At 45.0% G+C, this 27,867-nt stretch overlaps 1 protein-coding gene across 2 annotated transcripts in view; it reads right to left on the bottom strand.

Moving 5' to 3' along the window:
- Positions 1–20,869, bottom strand: part of LOC8042886 (transmembrane protein 62) — a 30,588-nt gene extending 9,719 nt beyond the window's left edge. For both annotated transcript variants that reach the window (XM_040500756.2, XM_040209958.3), the window contains exons 1-9: positions 20,329–20,869; positions 18,736–18,850; positions 14,582–14,719; positions 12,444–12,489; positions 11,500–11,647; positions 11,239–11,357; positions 7,540–7,662; positions 4,026–4,181; positions 2,431–2,704 (exon numbers count right to left, since the gene is read on the bottom strand). In XM_040500756.2, coding sequence (XP_040356690.2) covers positions 2,431–2,704; positions 4,026–4,181; positions 7,540–7,662; positions 11,239–11,357; positions 11,500–11,647; positions 12,444–12,489; positions 14,582–14,719; positions 18,736–18,850; positions 20,329–20,505 — 1,296 coding nt within the window. In that variant the 5' untranslated portion in view covers positions 20,506–20,869. The remainder of the gene's footprint in view (positions 1–2,430; positions 2,705–4,025; positions 4,182–7,539; positions 7,663–11,238; positions 11,358–11,499; positions 11,648–12,443; positions 12,490–14,581; positions 14,720–18,735; positions 18,851–20,328) is intronic.
- Positions 20,870–27,867: the final 6,998 nt, after the last annotated feature.

The following is a 27,867-nucleotide window of genomic DNA, read 5'->3' as shown; positions in this document are numbered from 1 at the left end:
TTAAAAAAGAACAGAAAAATAGTTCAAATTAAACTTCCTTTTATTGTCCAAAGTACTCACGGATGGTCTGCTGCCGTCTGCGCTTAAAACGAGTGTCTGAAGGCATGCTCCAGAGAGCAGCGTAACTAAACGTCCCGTCCCCAAAAAATCGAGCACCACAAAAAAAAAAAAGAAAAACGAAAAAAGTAAGTTTTACAAGTTGACTTTGGCGCCGGGCAGCCAGACCGTCGGCGACAGAGAAAAATAACAACAAAAAGGAAAAAAAAAAAAAGGAAAAGAGAACCCGCGTTTTCCCACGCACAAGATGGACCGCACACGATGCTACAGAAAAGCGCTTTGAGAGCGCGTGCCACTAGGAAGCTTTAGAATAGCACACGTTAAAGCTTTGCGTGCGCAAAGAATAGCGTTGTCGCCACTGCGCATGCGCCGGTTGCTAACCACGTTTTGCGCTTTGCGTGCGCTATTTTTTGGGAATTGCGTGCGTACGCAAGAGAGCCCTTGCGCTCCTCCAAGGAGGATTCGTGATGAGAAGTTGGCTAAAGCCAAGACGAGCACAGTTAAAAAAAACGGCGGCTCCCAGGACCATGTCTGCGGTCGCTTTGGCGGTGTCGTGAGTGCGACGTCGGCGGCATCCTCGCAACTGTGATTTTCAATACGAGACCGGCACCTTGATGCTTGCGACGCGCAAACATTTCTTGGCGAAGGCAGCGGAGGTACAGTGTGCGAACTGTGATTTTCAATACGAGACCGGCAAGAGAGGTCTCGACACGAGACCTCTCTTGCCGAGTCGACGAAAGCGAACACGACCTGCCGACCGCTCGCGTCGCATTCTCATGTTTAAACAAATCTAAAATGTTACTCAAGACCAAAAAACTTCTTTTTTCTCAAGTTACAGCATTTTGTGTGTGAAATAAAAATTGTGACTGTATCTTGGTGGTGTTGCAAGCGCAAGATGCTTGAGCTTTTGCGTTGCGGCAGAGAAATGCTATTCTAAAACTCTCTTGCAAAACTTGCGCTAACGCAAGTGCTAAATTTAGCGCTGGCGTGCGCTAAAATTGTGTACGTTATTCTAAAACTCCCTACTGATCTCTATGGCGCGCGCTGTCTCTGCGCATGAACACATGCTATGTTCTCCGCGCTACTTCACGCCAGATTGGTTGTGCTACGGTCCGTCTCAATGGCGTAGAGGAGCAGGCGGATATTTGCGCACGTTCGGTTTTGCAGCAAAGGACCCGCGTTTCGCCCTACGTTGGTGGTTTTCCTGTCGTGGTGCCATGCAATGTGTGCTCGCATGCATTCGCTCGGGACGAATTATCCGATGCGGAGTCCTCCCGAGTTCGAACTGTCAAACATTTCCTCCCATAGAAATGTATAAGCCTCGCCGGGACTTTAGAACACAATCGAATTAAACGAAAAGTCAAATTAACCACAGTCGAACTAACGGAATTTTACTGTATAGGGGGATAATCGTAATGATCAGTCGGCTAATTAAGTAAAATTTGTTAACTTTTCAATTAGTGAAAATAGGCATATGGTTCCAATTAGAAATTTGCTCGGCATCATAGAAGACCACGAAATCAACAATTTTAAGAAAGACTTTGAGTGCGTAAGAACCGGAGTGGTGCACTCAAGTTACCACTCGTGCTGCAGGAGCAAGGCCACTGATTCAATAATGCGGCCGTGCAATTTTCCTGTCTTTTATTGAAGCCTCAGCCTTGTACCTGTGGCACAAGTGATATTTTTAGCGCATTGTACTACTCTTCCCAAGCGCCCAAAGTATTTCGAAAAATTAATAATTTAGCAGTTTTCGTTGACCCCAGCAAGTTTATGATTCGAACCATATGAAGTTAGTTAACAAATTTAACTTAATTAGCTGACTAGCCATTACGATTACATAGACCCCCATACCATGTCCCCCTGGCTGTAGAAATCACCTGCACAAACCACAAAAGTGTAGCTTTCGCGACTTTGTTTTTTTAACAAATCTGTTAAGCTTTAAAAAAACACCCTGTATGTGTTAAAAGACTGAAATTTTATGTGGTGCAGACTATACGAGGATTTGCTTTTACGACGAGATGCAAGTTGAATTTGCAAATGACAGATTGCTTTAATGGGGACCTCTGTATGATGCAAGCGTCTTTGTGAGCAAATAGAGCAGGCATTTGTGAATCTGTGTTGTGTACGAGAATATTTGACATGTGAACTACTAGTCGTCATGTGCAAACTATCGAGGGAAAATCTCGTTCTTTCCACCGAAATTTGCCCCTTCCGACTATAGTCCGGAAGATACGGCACAAAAGGAATTCTTTTTGGAAGCCCAATGCTCCTCGACTTGTCGAGACATTTATGCACTAATATTTTTTATGCCTCCCACCCCAAACAAACCGCCAGCTGAAAACAAGATGCCAACGCGAAAAATGGCCGCCGTACCGCCGAGATGCCGCCTTGCAGGAGCAACCGGACGGCGAGTGAAAAGACCGGCCGTGCACCGTCCAGCGAGAACTCCGTCCGGTGTTCGGCGAGCACCGTGCCGTTCACGTCCGTCACCTGCACGTGCAGCTCGTGCAGCCCGTTGGTGAAGCGTTGGGGCGCCCAAGGTGCCACCCACAGCGGTGAGCCGTTCACGTGCCGCAGCGAAGCCCACTCTCCGCCGTCCACGCTGAAGCGGGCTCGCGCCACGGGCTTCGGGGAGAACACCAGCACCCTTCGGAGGAAGGACGAATCGCGTCAGAAACTCTGCTCTCTCCAAGCGTCACAAAGAAGCGAATAAGACATTGCATCGCGGGTCCTATAGCTGGGTTCCTGCGAGCTACAGGTTCCAGATTTCAAGCTTCCTTGACCGTCCCCAGCCCTACGTGATATGTTTTCCCAAATTAAGCACTATCTTAGCAGATCTGAGCCATTGACCGCTGTATAACTATAAGCCAAACAACTCCCTAGCATGTGCATCAGTATTATTCGCAGAGTCTGTGAGCTACTGCCCTCCTTTATTGCATCAAGGTCGAGGACAGGAGGAGGCGTTCCTAGCATTTCATCTGAGCCAGATGAGGGTTCCTCGAGATCCAAAAGTTTGAGATCTAGGGCTGGGGTCCCTAAACATTTTGGCTAAGGGGCAGCTTTGGAGATCTGTCGCTGTCTCAAGGGGAGGAAAATAACTAAAAAAAAAAAAAAAAAGAAATTGAGGGTGGATAAATACATATACCTTAATTTTAAAATTAACCATGTCGCTCATTACGACATTACAAAATAACAGTTACAGAGAACACTCCCCGGGCATAAATCGAAGCACATTAGAGTTTTGCACATTCACACGGGGCTAAAAGCTAGTGACAATGGTAGCTCTGGAGATGACAATATGCAATATTTAGGACACGGTATACAAAGCACAATATGCACGAGAATGCAAAGGAACTTTAATGCAGTTACAGAGGCATGAAACAAGGGACGATGAAAATGTGCAATAAGTAACACGGCAAGAGGATCCACGTGTTGATGCAGTTTTTTCAGACATCTCCCTTTGCACTTTTGGTGTGCGCCGCGGCAACGTTTTTCTAAAGCGAGCTTATTTTATTTGGGTAGCAGTGGGCCGTGTGTCACTGGAAAGACCGCGGCCATCCGGGCTTCTAAGAACCCGGGGGTTCCCCAGGTTAACCTCGAGCGTTCCCCCAGCTCCCAAATTTCGTCAACTGCCCCTACCTCCAGGTAAAATGTTCTTCCAGCTTATGCACTATTCTAGACGATCTGAGTCATCCCTTAATGCACAATTATGTGCCACACACTCCCTAGTACGTGCACTATTGTTTACAAGCCCCATAGGCCTCGCACCGATTTAGTGATTTCGTGTGGTGACCGGAAAGGATTCCTCGGCTATCAATGAAGAGAGCTGGGCGTTCCTCGAGATCAAAAGGTTTGAGAATTCCTGACCTCAAGGACAACTCGCCGGTATGCCCGGAATTGCCGGAAAAATTGCCCATCTGAGGTGGGCCTAACGTAGCATCCGCTTCTTGCATCAAGGTGGCACTCACCTGACGTGTGTCGACCTAGCCATGCGTCCCAGTGGCTCGATGGACGGCATGGACAACAGGGCACTCTTGGGGTTAGTTACCAGGATGATCGGCCACTGCCTATAGGTGACGTCTACAAAGCTGAACAGGCCATGGTCTACGGCAGCCAGACGGTACCTAGAACGAGAAAACAGTGCCAAATGAACACAAGGTTGAAGATAGACCAGAACAGGAAAGGACAGTATGCCTGGGCTGCACATTCTCCTGCGTCAAAGAGCAGACGACCAGCTTGGAGATTATGCACAAAGAAAGAAAGTCAATGACATCAAGCATCGAGCAAAAGAAAACATCAGTTTTGTCGAGGTATCAATGCCACCATAGAAGGTAAGGGTATGAGAAAGCATCGGTGCCAAAAAAATTACCTCCAATTTAAGTCAGTGTATTTTTGTTGGAAATGCCTTTGACTAAAACTTATGCATAACATTGAAAACTCTAATAAGACAAGAATGGACAAAAGTGGGTTATTGTGTCCACCATAATTCATTTCACCGAGGCTGGATCACGCTAGCAAAATCAGAGAATCCAACTGTAGATCTGACTCTTTCCAATGTTTGTTTTTTTCCACGTGACCGCACAAGCCTTCGTGCCATGCTCTCTAGCTGCTTCATGCCTGACAAAGTCTTATCTCCTAAGTGGCAAGGGAAGTGTCCAGCCTTGACTTTTATGCACAAGGGGTACCAACAACCTATGAACGTTCTTCAAGTTTGTCATCTGCTATCGTGACACACATGGGAGAGAGTGGCAAGTGATGTGTTTTGCTGGAAAGCCCCCAAAAATCACAGTTCGATGTCCATGTCTTACCTATTGCTCACGAAGGGCAAATAATAGTAAGGCTTTTGGTGTACTCTCTGACCCAAAAACCTTAGTAAGAAGCCTTTTTTTTTTTTTTGTGCAAGTTTGTGAACAGTTTTACAAAGCTTGTGCCCATAATAACGACAGAAAACTGCACCAGTCTTTTCCTAATCTAGCTGTCTATAACTTTTATAATAACGAAGCAGAATTGTATGGGGATAAATTGGTCTCCGAAAATTGTCTATATAAAGTAATGTCTCGTTAATATGGTTCCCGTTAATATGGACACCCTGCATTAAGGATGAAATGTTCATAATGTGTAGGAAGAACACTCCCTGCTCTCCCTACGTGCACGCATGTAGGAAGGGCAGGGAGTGCTCACTGTTGGAACAATAGCCTACGCCCTTTCCCCAACACTGCTGATGCTGCGCGACTCCCTAACCCCAAAATAAAATGAGCAAAAACAAAAAACAAAAAAAGTCTTCAGCAAGTTGGGCATGTTGACAACAAAGATAGTGGAATCACACTTTGAACGCCTTACCTTTTCCTTTTGCCATTATTACTTTGCCCGTTTTTTCTTTTTGCCTTTCTTTTTTTGCTGTCTGAATTTTGCGAGCTTTCGTTTTTGTTGTTTGCTTAAGTTCTTAAAGACCGACGACCAGTTCGCACTTTCCACTTTTCCCTGGCTTCCTCCTCTCTCCCCTTGTACCCAGTCCCCAGCTGCCTGTATCCTCCTCCCCCGTGGTGAGGAGGATCTTCTGCCTTGCAGAATCTCTAGTCTGGTCGTCGGCCTTTAAGTGTTTTTTATAATTTTTTTAATGCGTCGCGCTTTTCTGTTTTACTTTTATATTTTTTTTTCTTACTTTCGTGTTTTGTAGTTTATGCTGTGTGGAGGTCCCGGCCAGGTGCGCATGTAAAGTATAAAGGCTGAACCGCATGCAAGCGATTTGGCGAGCGACAAGACAAGCGACGGCGATCGGCTTCGCCGTCGCTAGGTCAGTTGCACTACAAGGCCAATCACATGACAGCGACGGGAGTAAGCGACCCAGGCGATGAGCGACATTTCCTAGAAATCCAAAATCCAAGCGACGCAACGGGCGACAGTGAGAAATATCCGTCGCTCGTCGCTGACCCTCGTTGCTGTCGCCGTCGCTCGCTAAATCACTTACATGCGGTTCGGCCTTAAGCGCGGTGGTGTTTGCGGTCTCCGCCAACTACGCTCTACAGTATTTAGCGGCTCTTGGATGCTGTATTTGGTAAGCTCCCGTTTGTTGCGTCCTTCAGTATTAGCAGAGACGCCAGAAACTTTCAACTCGAGCTTAACTTAACACATTTCCGTATATGAAATTCTTGATATATCAAACTATTTTACGATCCCCTTTGAATTCAATATATCCAGGTTCGACTGTATAGCTACTGCGAGATGGTGCCACCGGTCCTTGCGCGTCTCGACTGAACCGGTACGTGCAGTCATGCAGTTTCCGGAGTGGCCGCTACAAGAGAAATGGCGCCATTGTGATCGCGTCTCGTTCAGTTCTCGAGTACGGATCGGAGCTACTTTTTCAAAGCAGGCTCCTATGGCAGTTTCCCAACTGAGTTGTTCTCGTAACGTTGGGCCCAGACGAGCGTTAGGCTTACCACGGCAGGAGGTGATTTGCGATCCTGCTGCGTCTGAGAAGACAAACCAAATCATTTCAAAGACTACTAGAAATGGCAAACGGTCGTGAATGCTGTAAACTATGCGTGTGATTGAATTCTCAATGTCCGGGCTAACAAGCTGCCGTGGAAACGGCAAGCAGACGAAATGGTTCTACAGCACACCACGTGAACAATCATTCAAGTCCAAGAGGAGAGAGACACATTGCCTACCTTTGTGGTCGTTCGGACATATTTCACTTGATCTAGCTTCGGAGCTCTTAAAATTCTGAATGGTAAATGCTATTTCGGCCGTCTTGTTTACAACACCGTGTGCCGCTAAACGCGAGACACAGATTTGCACGCGGCGGAATGTTTCAGATGTTTACTACGAGATGGCATTGCCGGTGAAATGCAATCATCACAATCGTTGAAGCAGTTGTGCGAGTTTTACGATTATCTTAAAAGCGTTAAATTTTGCATACGGTTTAGCCGAATGGAGCAGCTGCGCCGTTCACGATTTCGGAACCGCGTGCCTCCAAAAGCGACTTTCTAAAACTCCCTATTGAAAGGTGTGGAGAAACTACTTGATATTCAAATAAAAAATATTTAGCCAAAACCACTATTCGCTTTGAATTAAAAATCCCCGATTTGCACATGCCTAGGTACTCTACAGCAGGATGTTTATATTAAGTGGACACGACGGTTCCCATTTAGAATAAAAACTTATCAAACTGTACTTTAATGAGTAACTAAATTTACAGTTTATTTCTCTTCAACACTGTTTTCAGTGATTGGACAGATTGATGCATTAATCTGCCATGTTTAAAAAGAGACCTACAGTAAAATCCTGAGCAAGCGCCCACTAAGAATTCGGATATAATCACGTAAAGCTGGGGGATGGACAAACCTTAGGTCAACGATATCTGAAGATATGTCCTTTGCGTATTCTCCGAATGTTACGAAAATTGGGGGGCATCAGTTCTCATCCAAGATGGCAGCAAGTCCTGCGACTATGACAGATATATGGCGGAAGCCTGCGACTCACGTGCGTCCGTGCTTCCAGTCCGCCAACTCCAATTCCAGGGCCCCCGTCGGCTGAAGAAGGTAGAGTTCGCGGAAGAGTCCGCCAAACGTGTGGAAGTGTCCGCACAGGTAGGGTCCGCTGTGCCTACGGTGTGTGTTTGGAAGACGAAATTGAACAGGCATCAGAGGCAGACTCAGTGCTGCGTAGTGTTAAGAGCTATACAAGTTACCGGTCAAAAGTAACAAAATTACAGTTACAGCCATATGAGCTGAAATGTAATTAAGTAGCAGTTACATGCATACAATTGTAACTCGTTAGGGTTAGTCACTGACAGGGATGGGCAGTATTTCAAATACAAGTATTTGCAATACGTATTTCAAATACTTTGTGTATTTTGCATTTGTATTTAATTACAAATTGGGTAATGTATTTGATGTGTGTATTTAAATACTAAAACGTGGGTATTTCAAATACAATTGTAATTAAATACAATTTTGTGGGCGAAAATACATCCCTCAAATTTAGTGTCACTGTCCAGAGCAGGAAGAAAATATGTTCTGCACCGAATGTAGTGTCTCTCAATCAAGCACAAGCGTTTAGTGACTTTATGATTACGGTGCTAGTCCAGAGCAAGAATAGTGACGAAATCGACGTTCACAGGCAGACTGGCTAAATAAGTGTTTGTGACAACTTGTGATGCGCTTTCCAGCCTGATTTCCATCCATATTTTTGCCTGGAACATTCTAAATGCTCGGGTCGTCCAGATTTTCGTAACTGGTGCGAATTGCAACAATAAAAAATTCTCTAGATAGTGCTGCGCGTCTTGGTCGTCTCGGTTCTTTGTTGGTCTATACCAAAATGTAATCGACAAAAAAAGGTGCTTGAAGCTCTGTACTTTTTTCACCTATTACGTCCAAGCTGATTACATTTTTTTTTTTGTGATTATACTTCTATTACGTTACTAGAGCCTCCCACACTAACTCTCGAGTGTGCGATGCAAAATTAGAATGAAATACCCAGAAACCCGTTGCAGGTGCCCTGAAGTCGCTGACGCAAATTTTGAGGAATGTATTTGAAAAAGTATTTGGAGGAGACCAAATACATTTGGTTGTATTTGTATCTTGTACTTAAATGCTTTTTTGGAAATGTAATTAGATTTGTAATTAAATATATTTTTTACGAAGTTTTGTATTTGTATTTCGATACATATTTGCATGTATTTTGCCCATCCCTGGTCACTGAAAAATGTAACCGAGTTACATAACAGTTTCAGTTGTTTGTAACATATTGCGTGAGGAATGGCCATAGGTGCTGTGATTACCGACTTGATTTAGTTAACATTTATTTTGAAAGGATGCATAGAAAAATGGCACCTTTGTGCCGGGCGGTAGCTTGCACCACTTGGCCTAAACTAGGTTCCGATGACGAACACCGTTGCCAGGCTAAATGAAAGTTTTCCACAAACAACATTGCCTCCACCCAATGAGAGCATCAATGAGAGCATCAAGAACTTTGTCAAGTAACTAAACCAAGTTAGAAATTACACGAAAATGTAATTAAGTTACAGATACAGTTACAAACATTTCAATGTAATTTGAGAAGCATTTAGTTACAGAGAATGTAACTAATTACAGTAGCTTTATTTGTAATTAGTTCGTTTACAGCTCTGGTCGTATCCCGTATTGGACAAGAGTTTGTAAATGTGCAAGCAGGAATTTACTCGTACACACACAAAAAACTCTTATCACGTTGTGAAGTTTTGCCACACAAATGAGTTTAATTACATATTGTAAGCAACAACAGATTTGACTATGGTGCTTTTCACCAAGTCACTTTTTTGTTCAGCCATCATCACCACACATTTCTTCGATTAATCTAGAGAAAACTTAAGGGGAGACACTACTCTTTAAAACAGAAAATACTAAAAACACACATTTTTGAATGTGTTTTTAGAATATTCGCAGGCACTTATCTTGTCCTCAAGGATTTTCGAGAAATAAGTCTTTGTTATCTTGAAAGATTTCCTTAGAAACAAAGTAAAATGGGTTTTTGGATGTCTTTTGCTATAATTCCTGAGTAAACTATTTAAACACTTTGCTATTCTATGGGAGCCATATCTCCACTTGCACATATTCAACCTTCGTCATTTTTTCCTTCTGTGGTAGGGGTATGTGGTACATATGCAATGAGAGGTATAAATATATTAAATATGCTATCGGGCTTTTTTTAGGTGCCTTTTAGGCATCCAGTAATAAATCATTTTGAATCTGGAAAATTCAGAAGTGTCCTGAAAAGCCTACTGTAAATCATAGAGAGCTTTCATTTATGCCTTTTTGGATCCCACAGACCTTTTAGTTTATTGATATGTGTTTATTTTATGATTTCAAAATTTCAATTTGTCTTAACCCTTTTCATAATCTTTGCAATTTAAATTTTCAATATTTACAGAACTAATTAGGTTACACCAAACCAAGCACATATTTGTAGTCAAATTCTAACGGCCAATAAGCCATGTAAATTTTATTTAAATTTAATCACAAGTTATATAAAAAAAAACTCTAGAAGCAGTGTTGTCGCATAACGGTTGATAAACAACATGTGGTACCTACACTTGCGCTAGTGGTAGCTTATGTTACTTATGCCACCACACCTTTTTATAGGAGTACTACTGTCCTTTCATTGCATGCACTCACAAATGAAAATATGAGGCGGACAACTGAACTAAACTACGAGGCTCAGGGGGATGACGCTTCCACAGTGGACGCGTCGCTGTGGAAGCAGAGACGTCTATATGTCGACGATTGTGCTTTCTATCACACAATTAATTAATCTAAGGATCCTATTCATCTTAAGAATTCCTTTGCCAGCTTGTGCGAGTGAGGAAACACCTGGCAAATGCCAACAGATTTCCACAAAACCCTTTTTATCTCCTTTTCTGGGCGCTCGTTCCCTCACATATTTTCCTATTCATACGATAACATTTTTCTGGAAAGGGTGTTTGAATGCAAGCACCTATGGATCTTTTCACGCATGGCACGTCCTGGTCCAAACACATTCATTTCATCTGTAACAAGGCACCTTAAAAGACTAGGATACCTGCGGCATACCTTGTGTTCAGCTCCAACACGTACAAAGCTCCTAACATATCAAATTTTAATTCGGTAAATCCCTGAATACGGCTCTGTAATTTGGAACCCTCACAAGCAATCTGATTTCAACAATGTTGAAGCTATCCAGAAGAAAGTTGTATGTTTTATCTGCCACCGGCATGACAGATTTTCCACCTTTCCCTACTTTCGAAACATTGTAACACCAAACGCTTCAAAACTCCACACAGTTTCATTAACTCATGTTTTGCATCATTAAATATGTATTTAAATTTTGCAGATGAATCTTCTTCCAAGAAGGTACCGCCAACTAAATATTTCACCTTTCCATCCACAAACAGATTTGTTTAAATACAAATCTGTTTGTATTTTCCCCCTATTATTTAAATATGGAATTCATCGCCCAGCAATGTAAGTTTATTACCACTCCTATTTTTGTCTGCCATTGATACTTATTGATAGCGTTTTGCATTCATTACAGTTTTTTTTCTATTCTCGTATCATTGTTTCATTTTGTTATATGTTTTGCACAATTCTTTCCCCCACTCCCGCAATATCCCCAACGAGGTTGAAGTATTTTAAAATAAATAAATAAATAAAGTAAAATGCATACCTCATGAGTTCCCTGATCTCGACGGAGGCGACGCTGGATGTCGGGTGGTGGCCAAACCAGACGGTGAAGTTGCTTCGTCTGCTCTCCTCCTTCATCTCCAGCAGGGCACTCAGTTGGTCCTGTGCAATGGCGGGATTTGCGGAAACCATCAAACACGGGTCACCCACAAGTGTAGGCACTGCTAACCCACATCCTGCATATGTTTTGCAACCACACAGTACTGCACCCTAGCATGTAACACTGATACAGGTGCAGGCTTGCCTCGGGCAAAGATCCCACGAAGTTGAAGGGCCGCTTGATGCCAGGATCAGTGCAAGTGTCAATGGCGATAAAGCTGTAGGTGTCTGCGCCCTCCCGGTGGGTGTACGAGTATGAATGGGGGTGGACGCGGCCCCTAACGGAGTAGACCCTGCATGTACGTGCGAGCATCACAGACCCGACAGATGGACGGAGGCACACGGTCAACCTTTTAAATTGGGTGGTGGATTGCGCCACCTATAGCTGATGGCGGGTTAATAATTCGGTAGATGCTCCTCCTCAAGCACAAGCCTTTCATCACACTTTGGCACGTGCGCAATCAAAGCACGGCAGAAGGCGACAAGGCCACGCTGGAAGTGGGGCTTCTACCGAATTCTTAACCTGCCACTGACTATAACCTGTGTTTTTAATATCAACAGTCAACTTGTTTATACGTCCGGAACCTACCTGCACCCCCAGTGGTACGAAACTATGTTAACTTTGGGCCCGGTAATGTCAAAGATTATTGACGTTACTGAGCCGAGATGGAAATATTATTACTTACTACCACTCTTGTGGCTACACACTGGAAACAGTGAGGTAGTTTCCCCCCCATGATGGCATACAAAAGCAGCAAGTCATAAGTTGTACAGTTACAATGCAAGCTGTATTGCATTGCAAAGTCTGTGGACAGTAGTCAAATATAAACTGCCATAGTGCCTCGGTGAGTTCGCATTTGCAGACTCGAACAATAAACAGGAATGGAATACTTAAAAGACAAAAGATGAACAAAAAGAATAAAGGCCGATTAAGAACAGAAAAAAGTTATTAAACCTTTCTTGCATCTTGCAGTAAACTTTAATCAGAGCTTCACTTTTATATCCACCACTCATATGCAGACAGACTTCTTGCCATTTTTGAGGCACAGGCAGATAGCACCAGACTCACAAATCCCACCGACCCCTTACCGGTAAAAGTTGTGGTCACTCCCAAATGAGGCCAAGTTGAGGTTGTCTGCAAAGAGGACAAAGAAAGCGGCCAAATGCTATAACATGAGCGAGCCACACTAGCCAAATGTATTGGAGCAGCCATGTTGTGTACTTCCTCATATGGTACTAAACAACAAAGGACATTCCAAACTGACCAAGTTTTGTACAAGTGTAGCCACTGGCACAGAGCAATAGGATGCTTCTGTCTGCTAGTGGGTTCCTCAGAACGAATAGCATATACATCAGCAGCTGAGTGTTTTAATAAACATACAAAGATGTCCTACACAGCCATTATGAATGGCTTGGTGAATCCAATGGAAATGTACCTGATGCGTGGAAACATTTTTTAGAAAGAGCAGGCAAGGTTTTGAAATGTGTGATGTACAGGAGAAAACGGTGGACATGTTTGATGACTAAAAACAAGACAAACTTTTTTTCACATCCCATTTTAAGCAATGGACGAAAAGATCTCGAAAGGCCTTTGTCACTGCCACAAGTTGCATGTAGGGGTGTCAATGACCATCCATCTACACCCATCGTTCTTGAATAGTAATCCACTATTTTCACTAAAAATATTTGTAACTTAATTACTGTTATCAATAATTACTAAATTTAAATTGTAACAAATTTGCACTAATTCCTTAATACTGAAGATCATTTCCAGAGCTCTTACCAGCGTGTAGGGGCTGGCTTTGATAGTGCACTGTACTTGCACAAGCACTTGCATGCAAGTACTCGTGCATGAGCACTTGCATACAAGCATTTGCATACAAGTGCTTGCACACATTTGAGCAAGTGTCAAAGTCACAGCACAAGCCAGAAGGCCTATTCTTCTGTTGTCAGGATGAAAACAGAAAATTTAAAAAAATAGATTTTAATAAGTACATTGAATATTTTACCCACAATCTAAGCGACCCTTTTCCGGATAATGAGAATATTTGGATTTAGAGTTTGCACGCATAGAAATGCAGGCACGACCTCTTTGTCGCAAAGCTTATAGTGAGCTAACCAGCGATTTTCAGAGAAACTTCAATGAATAGACAAGGAAATTGTCTCGACTCCTCAAAAAGACTGATACTTAAGCTGCAGCAGTGAATACAATCTCCCACCTGCCGTGGTATGCTCTGTGTGACCTGTATGGGCACATTTCATCCCTTCATTAGTTATAATAAACGCTGTTTAGCTGCAAAAGAAAAACAGGAAAAACCAGCTATGCCTTGTCCGTGCTGACTGCCGCACACAGTGTATGTTGCTGCAGAATAAATGGTGTCAAATAAATTTTACCAAAGCTGTGTACCAAAGTGGTGGAATAAAAAGTAGTAATTGCGTTTAAATTTAAAACAGACTGCATTCCGTAAATTACCGAGTACCATGTGTCTATGTTACAATAAGTGGCCACAACATACTTCTGAAACGTTTGAATTACGAGCAAAAGACATATGATGCACCCACCCCAGCAAACTTTTGAGCCCACCAAGTTAAATGCAGTGCTCCTTCCTGTCAGCTGCTTCTCTGAGATGCCAATGCAAAGCACTAATGCTCTACATGCGCGCATCAGCGTAAAGCGGTAAAGCTTAGCACAAGAGCGCCAGTGCAAAGCAGGCTTGACAGAAGCGACTGCCTTAAAATTAAAGTAATAATAATAATAATAATAATAATAATAATAATAATTTATTGTTTTCTTTTCGTTTTACAAAGTGTTCGTCCCGACTCCTGCACCGCCCGTGTAGCAGTCCGTCGGATGAAACAAGGGTGCAGCCTACCGTGTGCCCATCCGGCTTTTCTGCTTTCAAGCCTAGCAAGCACCCATCACAGTTTTCTTGTGGTTACCTCCAACTTTTCTGTGAACTTTTGCTTGGTACTTTACGGTAGTTGCAATGAATTCTTTTGTCTGCAGCAGTAATTATAATTATAACATGATGAGGGGTGCAGTTCTAATTGTGATCATAATTGTCTTTTGAAGAAAGCAGTTCTAATAAAATTACATTTTTTAGTTAATCTGCCCAAGCATGAAGCAGAGCATGCATCGTTTCGGAAGTAACACTCTCTTCCTACCCAACTTCTGCGAGCGACTTGACCTCAGAACACTGGTGCCACCCCGGGAGGCGACTACTGACCGTGGTTTCCCCGTATGTCGAGCCAAGCCAGCTGGCGAGTGACCCCAGTTTCGTAGATGGCTCTCCAGTACAGCTGCCACTCTTCACGCTGCTGCCCCGACTGCAGAAAGCCAGGCCGCACCGAGTCTGCAATGTCGCCTGTCAGGCGGAAGACAGGCCCCGCAATGTCTCCAATGCAAGGCTTACCAAAGCTGCAATCCTGCTCCAATCATCTAACATTTTCACGGAAGTCAGCAAAATCAAACAGACACTGCATCTGCTATGACGTTCCTTTCATTCGTGGGGAAGCACCATATGTTATGGGCACAAAAAAAGTTTGTTTCAAGTTCCTCAAATGGGTATGAAAGATATCTGACTAGCACATGAAAGCAGAATAAAGAGACATCTGCAGAGAATTTAAAAGAGAGCAGCCGAACTCAAACCCAGGTAACCGAGGAGGCAGTGGCGCAAGCAGAGGGTGGGTTCGAGGGGTCGAAACCCCCCCCCCCAAAATGTGATAAGACATTGTGTGACGGCATTTGTGAATTCCCGTCAGACATTCTGTGATGTTCGACAGGAATCGGGGGGTGGTCAATGTTTTAGAATTTTTATGTTACAAATATTTAGCAAGGAAAACGGGGTGGGCGATCCCTTGGGGGCGGGCGTTCTCTTTTAACTTTGCGGCAGGTGTTCGCTTTAAATAGGTCTCAATGCAGGAGCTTTCCTCCATTAAGGATCAACTGGTGATAAGCATCTTCCTTTATTCCACACAGAGTAAACGGTAATATATTAATAGGTTTTAAACATTTTAGGATTTCGCCAAAATGCCACTTTATAGAACAATTTGTGCAAATTAAGTTTCACGATCAAGGATAAATATGTCAAACAGGACACATTTATAAAGTGGCATGGGTGACATCTTCGCACAAGAGTCTTTTTGTATTATTTGCAATTTGTCATATTTGCAAAATTAAAATCGCAGCGAAATATGTTTCTTTGTTAGTCACAGCTCTCTCTTTACCTCACAACTGCTTAGGCACACTGCCAGCTGTAAACAAATGATAGATTGTCAAACTTGGTGAGTACGGCTCGTGATCTTTCTTAACATATCCAAGGCAATAGTAAATCTTCTGGGTGTCACAAAATACAGAGACCAAGGCAACCACTCGTGAGGGTGTCTAAACCTGTGACCTTTGTTCCTCCCATGCCACCAAGCTTTCCATTTCTTCTTTCGTGAGTCCTACACCGTGCGCACACTTCCAGCACTTATTGCTCAGGTGCAAAATTCAGAGTCAGTGGGTTCTGAATGCATGCCCAGTTTCTCATATTTTGCAGAAGAGGGCTACTTACAGTACATGCTCAGAATGCGCAGAAAGAGATGACAGCATGCAGAAGACAATTATTGAAATGGTCTATACTTCTGGGAGGCAGGGATGGGCAGTATTTCAAATACAAGTATTTCAAATATGCATTTCAAATACTTTGTGTATTTTGTATTTGTATTTAATTACAAATTGGGTAATGTATTTGATGTGTGTATTTCAAATACAATTGTAATTAAATACAATTTTGTGGGCGAAAATACATCCCTCAAATTTGTTGTCACGACTCGTTTTGCTCATCCTAAGACGTGTCCAGAGCAGGAAGAAAACTATGTTCTGCACCGAATGTGGTATCTCTCAATCAAGCACAAGCGTTTAGTGACTTTGTGATTATGGTGCTAGTCCAGGGCAAGAATAGTGACGAAATCGACGTTCAGAGGCAGACTGGCTAAATATGTGCCTGTGACAACTTGTGATGCTTTCCAGCCTAATTTCCATCAATGTTTTTGCCACCAACATTCTAAATGCGCGGGTCATCCAGATTTTAGTAACTGGTGCGAGTTGCAACAATAAAAAATTCCCTAGCTAGTGCTGCGCATCTTGGTGGTCTCGGTTCTTTGTTGGTCTATACCAAAATGTAATCGACAAAACAAGCTGCTTGAAGCTCTGTACTTTTTTCACCTATTACGTCCAAGCTGATTACATTTTTTTGTGATTATATTTCTATTACGTTACTAGAGCCACGCACACTAACTCCCGAATGTGCTATGCAAGATTAAAATGAGATACCCAGAAACCCGTTGTGGGTGCCCTGAAGTCGCTGACGCAAATTTTGAGGAATGTATTCGGAAAAGTATTTGGAGGAGACCAAATACATTTGGTTGTATTTGTATCTTGTACTTAAATGTTATTTGGGAAATGTAATTACATTTGTAATTAAATACATTTTTGACGAAGTATTTTGTATTTGTATTTCGATACATACTTGCATGTATTTTTCCCATCCCTGCTGGGAGGCATTAATTTTAGTGAACAAACTTTGCCAAATATTTTTGTAATTTGCTAAAATGTTCATTTTAGCGAATCAATTTTAGGTAAAGTAGTCAAAATGGCTACCGGCATGGTAGGGTGTGCATTCTGCACCAGCATGGCAACCGGCCTACAGTTTCATCCTTGTTCGTGGTGGCGCTCGAGCCTCTGGGACATATTCGAGCGAGCAGCACAACTATGAAAACGGTCGACTGTTTACACTTCACACCACGGGCCTCAAAGACCACATCACATGCAAGTGAACTTGGCAGTGCCCTCGTCCATTGATACTGGTTTGAGTAGTTATAGGCAATCCAGTCAATTTCTACAAAGTGTGGGCAACAATGGGGCTATTTGCTAAAACATTGAAACCATTGTTTCACTTATAGCCAACAAATCTACGCTCGGAGTCCTGGCATTCCTTTCCCCCATTTTTCCGTGGGCGCCACCTAGAGTCACTGTATGGGTTCCCAGCCAGAGTAACACCTTTTTTTGCAGCGGGGCTGTTAAGGGCTAGGTTCCCCAGGATCGTGTCCGACGGCGGCAAGCACACAACCAGTATGGTTTCCGCCATCGCTCGTAGATGGCGGCAACCTTTCCAGCTATAATAGAAGAATGGATAGGTGGGCACGTTGGTGGGAATTCATTATAGGAAACAGCGCGAAAAACAGACGACGAAGAAGAAGCACATGTATTGAGCGCAGTGCTTGTCACGTTTGTTTCTTCGTCCTCGTCTGTTTTGCGCGCCGTTTTCTACCCTCCTACGCTCTTATCAGTTTTGGTTTGGACTCACGATGGGTCGGCCGCACATTCTTTCCGGGTAAAGAAAGTAAAGCTTCACTGGTCTTCCTTCTTCACGAGAGTGGAAAGGCTGAACGTTTTTTCTTTTTGCGTTTTGCCGACAACATTTTCACTCTAGCTGATCATGTTTTGCTTGGTGATCATCGTTGGACGGTAGCGATCGTGTGACACAAGCACCGCTAGACTCACCTCCATCAGCGCTTCAAGCGGCTCGAATCGCCGCCATCTCGGGTCCAGCAATCAAATGCTCATGAAACGCGCGTTTACGCGCCGTCATTTCCACACGGTTACCGACGTCAAAAACAAGGAAATTGTGTACTTAGTGGCACAATGCCTGCTTGTTGTGCTTTTGGGTGCAGCAGCAGGTCGGAGGATGGAAAGTGACTCTTCCTAATCCCGTTTGGAAAGAACGCAACCGCAAGAAGGAGGAAGAAGGCTTGGCCAGCCATAGCAAAACGGAAAGATTTCGAGCCCACTGCAACAAGCAAGCTTCATAAGGTAAGTGCCAATTACAGCTGGTTCATTCCGCGTATTGCGGAATAAACCAGGCTCTTTCAACATACTCCAATGCATGTCACTATTACCTTCATAACTCCGTCGAAGCATGGACCTAAGATGGCGGCGCCATGGTTTTGGTTTCAGCACCGCGCTTCGGTTCTAGAACGAACCTTCGGTGTTTCGTTACTCTGCGAACCCATACAGTGACCCTAGTGCCGTCATTGCGGCACTGGCGCATTTGGCGATTGTTACCATTAGAGAATGCAACTATCTGAGTCCCAGATAGGGTATTGGAAAGCTCAGAAGGCATTGCTTTGCTCCGTCGCAGACTGTTCTGACAATCCTGGAAGATGGAAAAGCGTTTCCTGCGATTCCAGATAAAGCTTTAGATAACTGGCAACACTGACCCAAAGCGTTGATACGGCTGTGAAGTGCCAATAATCTGAAGCGTAGCTTGCGAGGCGGTTGCCGTCTGTCAAAACATTCGATGGAATGATCTTTGAGATAAGGTGGACCCTTTACTACCTGTCATGACCACAATAGGTGGTTTGATGACGTTCATGATGGTGTCACGGATAAACTCCTTCAGATCCACTGCTCGTCCTGGGTCTGTCAGAACACTCAGGTGCGTGTCTGTCACCTGAAAGATTAAAAAAGATTGAGGTACACCTAAGCATTCCCTACGAGTTGTGAATGCGAAAGCATGCAAGCCACTTGTCCGCTCCCTTTTTCATCTGCTGCGTACTTTTCGTCGCCGGTCAGCGCGTGTGCTCCTCTGGGCACGGTGACCTTGGATGCTCCATGCCCAGGGGAGCAAGGGCGTGCTGATGGTCACGCAGCACCATGGGGTAAGCAGTCGTGGAAACTGACGAGCGCAGCGGCCAATGGAAGCCCCGTCGACGCGTGCCAGCCAATAGAACCAAAGGATCGGGGAAACTATGTGCGGTTTTTGCGCTTCAAATTGATGACGTCAACTTACTCCATGAGACAATTAATGCTTTCGCATTAAAAAAAAAAGTTTCTGTTAGCCCTTAACGAAGAGTGCAGCACCTGCATGTGGTCAAAAACCTTAATCGTATTCAAGCTTTGATCACTATTAAAAAGGCCGCAAAGGCAGCAACGCAGCATCTCGCATTACGGTTTGAAAAGACGGTAAAAGAGAATTGAGAGCAGGCAAGAAAGAAGCAAGGCCACGAATGTGCTCGCTAAGAGCTGCGAATGAGCCATATGAATTGTGCCGTTACTAATGCATTTCTAGGTTGGAAAATACCATGACACAAGCCTGATGGTCTGTCTGCAGAGAAATGGTTTAGTCAAATCTTAGTTGTAATAGTTCACGAGCGTCAACACAAATGCGCCCAAAAACACAATTGCTACAGAATACCATGCAGGCAAGGAGTTAAACCTTGTAGCTAACAAACGCTACAAGTCTTTATGCCGCAGACAAAAAGCAATCCCTTATTTCTGTCTCTTCTCTACTCTTTCTGTTGTCTGTACAGATTGTCTTTGTGAAAGACATATTCATGTGACACTCATCCATCACTTGGTTGATTCACTTTCGTACGCAGTGACTCACTGCCGAATGACTGCAACAAGGCACCAGCAACATCCAGCATGGCAGCTCACATAACATTATCACTAAACTGCCTCGCAAACAATTGCTCCTGAATTCAAAAAGTCAGAGTTGTCCTATGACATGTTTATGTTTGTTGTCATTTGTGCTAACAGAAACTGAGTTTATTTCAGAATACGGTTAGCCTTTGAAAGCTTCTGTAATAGTCTTTTTAATATCGACTGTCTTTACAAACTGCCAGATCACCTATGTGGGGCACCAAGTGACACACAACTACACTGCTAAAAATCAAACCAAACAGCGAAATAGGAGACTAAAACGGAAGGACACGACCCAGTAAGAGACACTTCTGCAGCTGTCTACAGAGTTAGGAATTACTAATACTGTACAGACACTCCCCAACTGCTGCCAGTCAAATGTTAAAAGTCCTGCCCCGTTCAAATTAAGAACAGCGTACCATACGGTTAGCTTTCGGCTGATACTGCCGTGCCCAACACGAATAGGAGTAAAACGAACGGAAGGGGGCGACAACCCCTTCATCGTACCTGAACGAAGTGCATGACATGCCGATACCGGTCATCAAGAACAACGTCCATTGACGCTGTCTCCGGACGAACCGTCCACGGTTCTTCGACTTCGATAGCGTCCTGTATTCGGGCGACTAGCACAGAGACGAGTATAAAGACTACTAGCATCAGCACTGTTTTCTTTGTGCAGGACATTGCGCCGCAGATGAATGGTGAACGCTTCGCCTAGGGAAGCGGGCACAACGAAGGGGTTACTCTTGCGCTGGTCGGTGTTGCTCTTGCATCACACAGGTGGATCGCGCTACGGCGCTACCGTGAGTACGAGTTTTTCGATGCTGTTTTTCCGTCCCGGCTCAGTAGTAGTACATGGTTACTTCTCAACGTTACGTTACTTCTGTTCTCGTAGGTGGTAGGCTAGTAGCACCGCCCGAAGTGCCGGTGCTACGCGGGTGCTGCCGTGCACGCCTCTACCCAGCCGCAGAATTCGCTACTCTAGCTTCTCCGCAGTACAGGGCGATTTGGATTCGTAATTTGGTTTGGATGCTGGATTGGATTGGCCGTTGCTACAACAATAAATAGATAAATAAAAGAATGAGTAGATAAATAGATAAATAAATACTGCTGTACTTTTTATATTTGGGGGTAGCTTGCGCTACCTACTATTAAAACTTAGAACCACAAGTACGATTCCATGGCTTCCGAGATCCCGAAGCGCGCGTGCCTTCGGGATCTCGGAGGCCATGATGATTCCTTTTTTTTTTCCTAATGTTCTGAAATAGTCATCCCCATTCCATTCCAACCCCATTACGGGGAATTAATTTCCGACAATGGACTTCTTCCAAAACCGACGCGCCCCATCGCGGCAAAATACCACGCAGTGCACTCTGAGAACTAGTTGGCCACTCAGTTTCGGTTTCGACTGAGTAGCTGCATCTCATGCTATCACGCCGCGACCGAACGCGCTGCTTGCGTTTTCGATTATCTGACTTTTAACGAACGTACAATACACTCATTCTCGAGCGATACAAAACAAAGACCGGGGAACTTTCCTTGGTTCCCGAAACACCGCATATTGTGCGTGCGTATGCAAACGTAGTAAGTAGTGGCTTAGTCACTCACCCCACGAGTGCATGTTTGAGCTCAATTTCAATAATCCCGTCTAGTACCAATGAACTAGAACTGAAATTTGTTCATCTGGAGCCTTACACGTATTTTGTTTGTTAAACAGCCGCTTCTTGTTACTTCATTGGGCGAAAAGCAAGCCGCATCCTCACATGGTATCAAAGTTGAGCCCAGCGTTTACGCATGAACTTTTAAACGCAATAAATTCGACCTCACCACTGCACAAAAGTTACTATGATGTCTTCCTCGTGTCATCATATATCTCCCACTGAAATTTTATGCTGATAAAAGATTAAGTTTTCGCAAACGCTGAGATCGGCTAGCTACGACGGAGGCCTTAACAAGCGTCCCCTACTCCTCGCTAAGCCTTTTTGGACGAGCTTTTACTTACGCCCAAAATCTGTGCCTGAACGGTGTGTCTGAAATTATCTCGGCATACTCAGGCAGGAAGAAAGCAAACATATTACAAATATTATGGCCATTAGCAACCGTCAAACGCGCTTTAAATTCGTTCGTTTGGCGCACCGCATAGGGGTTCATGCCCGTCCGGCGCACTTGCGGCGCACGGTGCGACATTCTTCACACAAGTGCTCGACTTTTGCTTTCTTAAAGCGGTCTGTACGTGCGAATTTGCCGATATGATTGCAGGATAACTTTATGCGCATACGCGAAGTTCAATATTAGTGGAATGCAAGCGGGCGGCGACTTCGCTTCGTGCAGTGCTGCGGGTCAGTACAGATAAGCGATAAGAAGTGTGTTAAAGTTGAGCTTTTCAATGGCGCCTCCAAGTTTTACCCCGCATACTCAGGCATATTAAGAAAAACAGTAATTGCAAGAAGTAATATTTCGTCTATGGACGCACGAAACAAACAAACTTCCTGATCAACAACACTAATGTAAAGGCGCGAGCTCGATGTATGCATACTTATTGGTTGCTACAGCTTGTTGATTCGTAAACAAGCAAGATCCCCGCGAGGTTCGCAGCGTCGAGATTCCCAGCACTGGCCCGTCCACATACCTCGATTTGAACGCTAACAGGAAGGCTTGTGCTAAAGCTTCAAGGTCTGGCCATTTAGGTTAGTTTAGAGACCACAAATGACGCTCTCGGGACCAGAAAACATGAGATAACGGCCGTAATAGTCCACGCTCTGTGTATAGTTTCTTGTCGACGTGTCGACCGAAACCGAAACCGTGCCACCCTCCTCCCTGGCCAACTAGTTCCCAGAGTGCAACGCGCGCCGTGTTGGATGCAGGGCTTTATGGAAGTAGTCTATTCCGTTCCTTTAACGCCAGGACACTAAACCTAGCGCAGACACTAAACCTAGCGGTGGTCGCACAGAGCGCTTCGTAGCACTTTCTGTCATTGCACACTTGCCCCTGACTGGAGGTTCACACATCTCCCGGCCAACACCACCTCCCGGCTCCCGCTCCCCCCCCCCCCCTCCCCTCCCCCCCCCCCGCCCCCCCCCCCCCCCCAAAAAAAAAAAAATAGCGGTCATTGGGGTCCATATCACATGAGCGAATGACGTTTTAGTAACGGGGGCGCGTGCTAACCCATCCGCCGCGCTGCGCTTACGCCGCTTCGCGGCGACGGTCTGCGGCGGCTCATTATAAAAATGTGAACCCATTTGGCCCACCCGAAAACGCCGCTTCGCGGTGTCCGACTATTCGCTAAAGTGTCATTCGGTGAAGCGTGGGCGTTCGCTAAAACGTCATTCGATCAAGTGAGTGCCTCCCCTGCTTCGAATACTTGCACAACATCACAGCTGGAAGCTGGAGCCGAGTGCACAGACAGAAGCGAGTACACAAAACCGCTGATTCTTTTTTTGTGTTCCACACAAACACTGATTCTATAGGTTCAAAGCCACGTGCTAATCATACATGGTTACAACATACACTTCTTCGCGTCTCGCGTTGCCAGGAACACATTTTACGTCTGCTTTCAGTTTTGGTTGCATCACTGCATGGACGAGGCGCGCCATCTTTCATCCTCCAACGAATATGTGCCGTTGGACCGTCAGTCACCTTCGGTGAATCGATACATATTTTAAGAGTAACTTTGACCGTACGCTAGAGAATAGCGCCAGCAGCTGGTCGACACCAGCTCACATAAAACCCGACTCTATTCCGTGTAAAAAGTACATATATAATTCCCACTCCATTCCTCCCAGCTCTGCCGCCATTCTGTTCCCGTTCAATTCTAATCCTAACAATAAACCAAGGCACATATCTACACCGAAAGGTCCGTGCACCGAAAAGTCCGTGCACCGAAACGCCCTGCACCGAAACAGTGGCGTACCAACTTGTTCTTGAGTTGGGGGGGGGAGGGGGCAAACCAGAGCCCCCCCTTCCCCCCCCCCCCCCCCCCCCCGTGCCGGGGGGCGGTGCCCTTGGTATCCTTTGGGCGCCGCCGGCTAGTGTTTACCCTAGGGTGCCTTCGTTTACCCTGCCCAGTGGCGGCTGCTTCAGGGGGGGGGGGGGGGGCAAAACACATGCTTTGCCCCCCCCCCCCCCCCCCCCCCCAGTTGGTACTCCCATGCACCGAAACTTCCTACACCGAAATGTCCGGATCCCCCCGTTACATTCCTGGATCGCAAAAGTGTGGAATGATTCGGGAATCATTTCAACTCCGGAGTGAATTGAGTGAACTCCGGAGTGAGAACTCCGGAGTGGCAACTTTACAATACTGTACCCATCTGCATTTTTGTAACAGTGTACAGGTATTGAAAAATCAGCTTCGTGTTTGTTTGTCCATTTTGTGTTTAAACGTAAATACAGGGTGTCACAAAAGAAAATTTACACGGCCTTTTTTACCGCAAAAATAAACCCAACTAGGCATCGGCAAATGCTCATTCTTCGCCCAAAGGTAGAGCTAGAGGTCACAACCAGATGTCAAAGTTTCAGCCCGATCCGATAACTTCATAAAAAATTATAAGTGATTTTCTGAAAATTTCAATTGGAAAAATTGGCGGCGGACGGAGTTTTCAAACACATGGGGCTCTATGGCACCAGAAACCGAAAACAGGCAAAAATGGGCTCCATTTTCCCATGGAAATTTTCAGAAAATCACTTATAACTTTTGATTAAGTTATCAGATCGGGCTGAAACTTTGGCAACTGGTTGTGACCTCTAGCTCTACCTTTGGGCGGAGAATGAGCGTTCGGTGATGCCTAGTTTATTTTTGCGGTAAAAAAGGCCGTGCAAATTTTCTTTTGTGACACCCTGTACTTTACCTGCCCGCCGGGAATCATCCATTTTAATTAACCTTTCTTCAAATTTTAATCTACCAATAGCCCCTCCCTGTCCCCTGCACTTCCTCATTTGGTGTGCTCTTTCCGCTTCCAGTGCTCCTTTCTTGAATTTCCAATCCTGATCGAACCCCTGGGCCCGCTTGCTGGCCCCCTACGACAGAGCCGTGCCTACGGGGGAAATATTAGGTCACGTGACCGGCAGAGCAGGGACCAACGCAACGTTGGCAGGGACGGCGTAGAAACATGGCGGTGCGCCTCACAGTCTCTCTCTGCTCCTAGCGAGCGTCTCTCGCTTTGGAACTAATGTCGTAGTCACTGCACTATAGGCCCGTAGCTCTCAAGTTTTGAGCAGCGCTCCAGGCGAGTAAAATAGAATATTTGGCTCGCGTTTCGAATGTGCATCATCACGCTTCCCCACTACAGTTTTTTATACTCCGTTCCATTCTAAATGCCGGCGTAGCAGAGGCTACGAAAGCGAGCTCAGAGCTTGCAGTGTCCCTTCCAAGCACGCGCGCTCGTGTGTGTTCTTGGACGCTGAATGAGACGCTGAGGCCGCGAGCTGCATAATTCTTTTTTTTTATTTTAGTTTTTCTTTTTTTAGATGTTTTGTTATCGCGCGTCTACAGATGCTGTCAGATGCTTGCATTCAAACATGGCACGTGCAAAAATCGAACGTTACAGCGCCGCCTGGATAGTGCTGCCAGCATAACATGGTCGCGTCTTGAGGACGCGCTCGCGCCCCCTGCACAAAAGCAACGGGCCGGGCACGGTTGCTAGCAACGAATGATGCAGGATGGCTTCCACTTTACCTTACTTCGCTGCTTGCCTCTTTTCTTTGCACGGTCTCGGGATCGCTGTTTCTTTGTTTTTCGCATTAACCACTGTTAAGCCTAGTTCACATGCAGCGGTTTTGGCCCTAGAGCGGCGCGATTTCTGCCGTCGCGGCGCTCTGGCCAGCACCAGCAATTCAGTGGCACGAGCGCCGCGACGGCAGAAATCGCGCCGCTCTAGGGCCAAAATCGCTGCATGTGAAACACGCTTTAGGATGTATGAATTATTCCCTGGTTCAGCCGCTGAATCTACGAAACACCAGACCTTGACAGGTAGTCGACGCTCCGCCTCCACACGCGCACATAATTGGGTTGTGTGTGTGTTTATACAGCCTAGAACTTGGTCTGCCTCAGAGGGGCGACGAGTCTCCCAGCTGTAGATGAGCAATTTAGCCAGTGCGGTAGAGCCGCTAGCCCGGGGTCTTTAACGTGCATCACGCAGTAGTGATACACGACCGCACGCCGGTACGATGCTCATCCAGATCGAAACGGGCAGGGGTGGGGCTCGAACCCAGGATCCCTGGGTTCTGCAGCGCGAGCTTTCGCTCCACGTGCTCCGAGCTGGTGTGCGCTAGACCACTCGGCCACCGATCCCCCGCGCGCACATTGCCTTCAACAGCGGGAAAAGGAGGCACGTGCGACGAAGTCCTCCTGCATTGCTCAGGGACTTGTTTTGGGTAGTACGAATTCTAGCGTCTCAAACTGTCACGCATGAAGAAGCGTGCCTGCTCTGGTGCGGAGCGCGAGATCGCGATGAAAATACAAAGAAACAACAAAAATTCAAACGCCGTCAAAGCTAAGACGCTACGCGCGTGAGCCAAGAGATGCCGTTTCACGCGTTCCAAAGTAGACATGAAAATGAAAACAAAATGAAAGCGTCGCGACACAGGTGTTAGGACGTCACCACCCAGAGATAAGAGACGCGTGCCCTTGCGGTGGTGCAGGGATGGGCAGTATTTCAAATAGAAGTATTTGAAATACGTGTTTTAAATACTTTGTGTATTTTGCATTTGCAATTAATTACAAATAGGGTAATGTATTTGACGTGTGTATTTAAATACTAAAACGTGGGTATTTCAAATACAATTGTAATTAAATACAATTTTGCGGGCGAAAATACCTCCCTCAAATTTATTGTCACGACTCGTTTTGCTCACCCTGAGGCGTGCCCAGAGCAGGAAGAAAACTACGTTCTGCACCGAATGCAGTGTCTCTCAATCAAGCACAAGCGTTTAGTGACTTTGTGATTACGGTGCTAGTCCAGGGCAAGACTAGTGACGAAATCGACGTTCAGAGGCAGAATGGCTAAATAAGTGCCTGTGAGAACTTGTGATGTTCTCCAGCCTGATCTCCATCCATGTTTTTGCCACCAAATTTCCCGATTTTCGTGACTGGTGCGAGTTGCAAGAACAAAAAAATCTCTAGCTATAGTGCTGCACGTCTTGGTCGTCTCGGTTCTTTGTTGGTCTACACCAAAATGTAATCGACAAAAAAAGCTGCTTGAAGCTCTGTGCTTTTTTCACCTATTAAGTCCAAGCTGATTACGTTTTTTTGTGATTATATTTCTATTACGTTACTAGAGCCTCGCACACTAACTCCCGAGTGTGCGATGCAAAATTAAATTGAGATACCCAGAAACCCGTTGCAGGTGCCCTGAAGTCGCTGACGCAAATTTTGAGGAATGTATTTCGAAAAGTATTTGGAAGAGACCAAATACATTCGGTTGTATTTGTATCTTGTACTTAAATGCTTTTTTGGAAATGTAATGAGATTTGTAATTAAATAGATTTTTGACGAAGTATTTTGTATTTGTATGTCGATACATATTTGCATGTATTTTGCATATCCCTGCGGTGATGTCATGAATTTGGCACTTTCGATTGTCTTGCAACGCTGAGTCAGGTTCATTTCTAACGTCCAAAGGTGTTTTTTTCGTTCTTCAGCACCACACATAATTAAAAAAGCTCAACCAACGGGCCATAAGTAGTGCGAGGCTCAATCAGGTGAGCTTGTACTACCCAAAATGAGGGCGCTACAGTTTGTTCAAAGCTTCAGCGCAGGCACATTTAACCTGTCAACGACAGGGTTTCAGCTTCCCTCCTGGCTTTGTATACAGTACGAAATTTCATTATCTTTGTTATTGAACAATATATCCAACGTTCAGGGTGAACGTGAATGCCACTGCTCACACCTCATACAAAAGGCACGTTGTTCGCTGCAGCCATGCCGACATAAGTCAGGGGCGGATGCAGAACTCCGTTTTTTTTTTTTTTTTGGGGGGGGGGGGGGGGGGGGCGGAAAATTTTTAAGGATATTATTCACCCATTTTTTCTGTGCAAGGGGGGTCTACCATG

The sequence above is a fragment of the Ixodes scapularis genome, unplaced genomic scaffold, assembly GCF_016920785.2.
Source record: "Ixodes scapularis isolate PalLabHiFi unplaced genomic scaffold, ASM1692078v2 PGA_scaffold4__175_contigs__length_147842914, whole genome shotgun sequence".
Classification (NCBI taxonomy): Eukaryota; Metazoa; Arthropoda; class Arachnida; order Ixodida; family Ixodidae; genus Ixodes; species Ixodes scapularis.
This window is presented reverse-complemented; position numbering and strand designations above follow the sequence as displayed.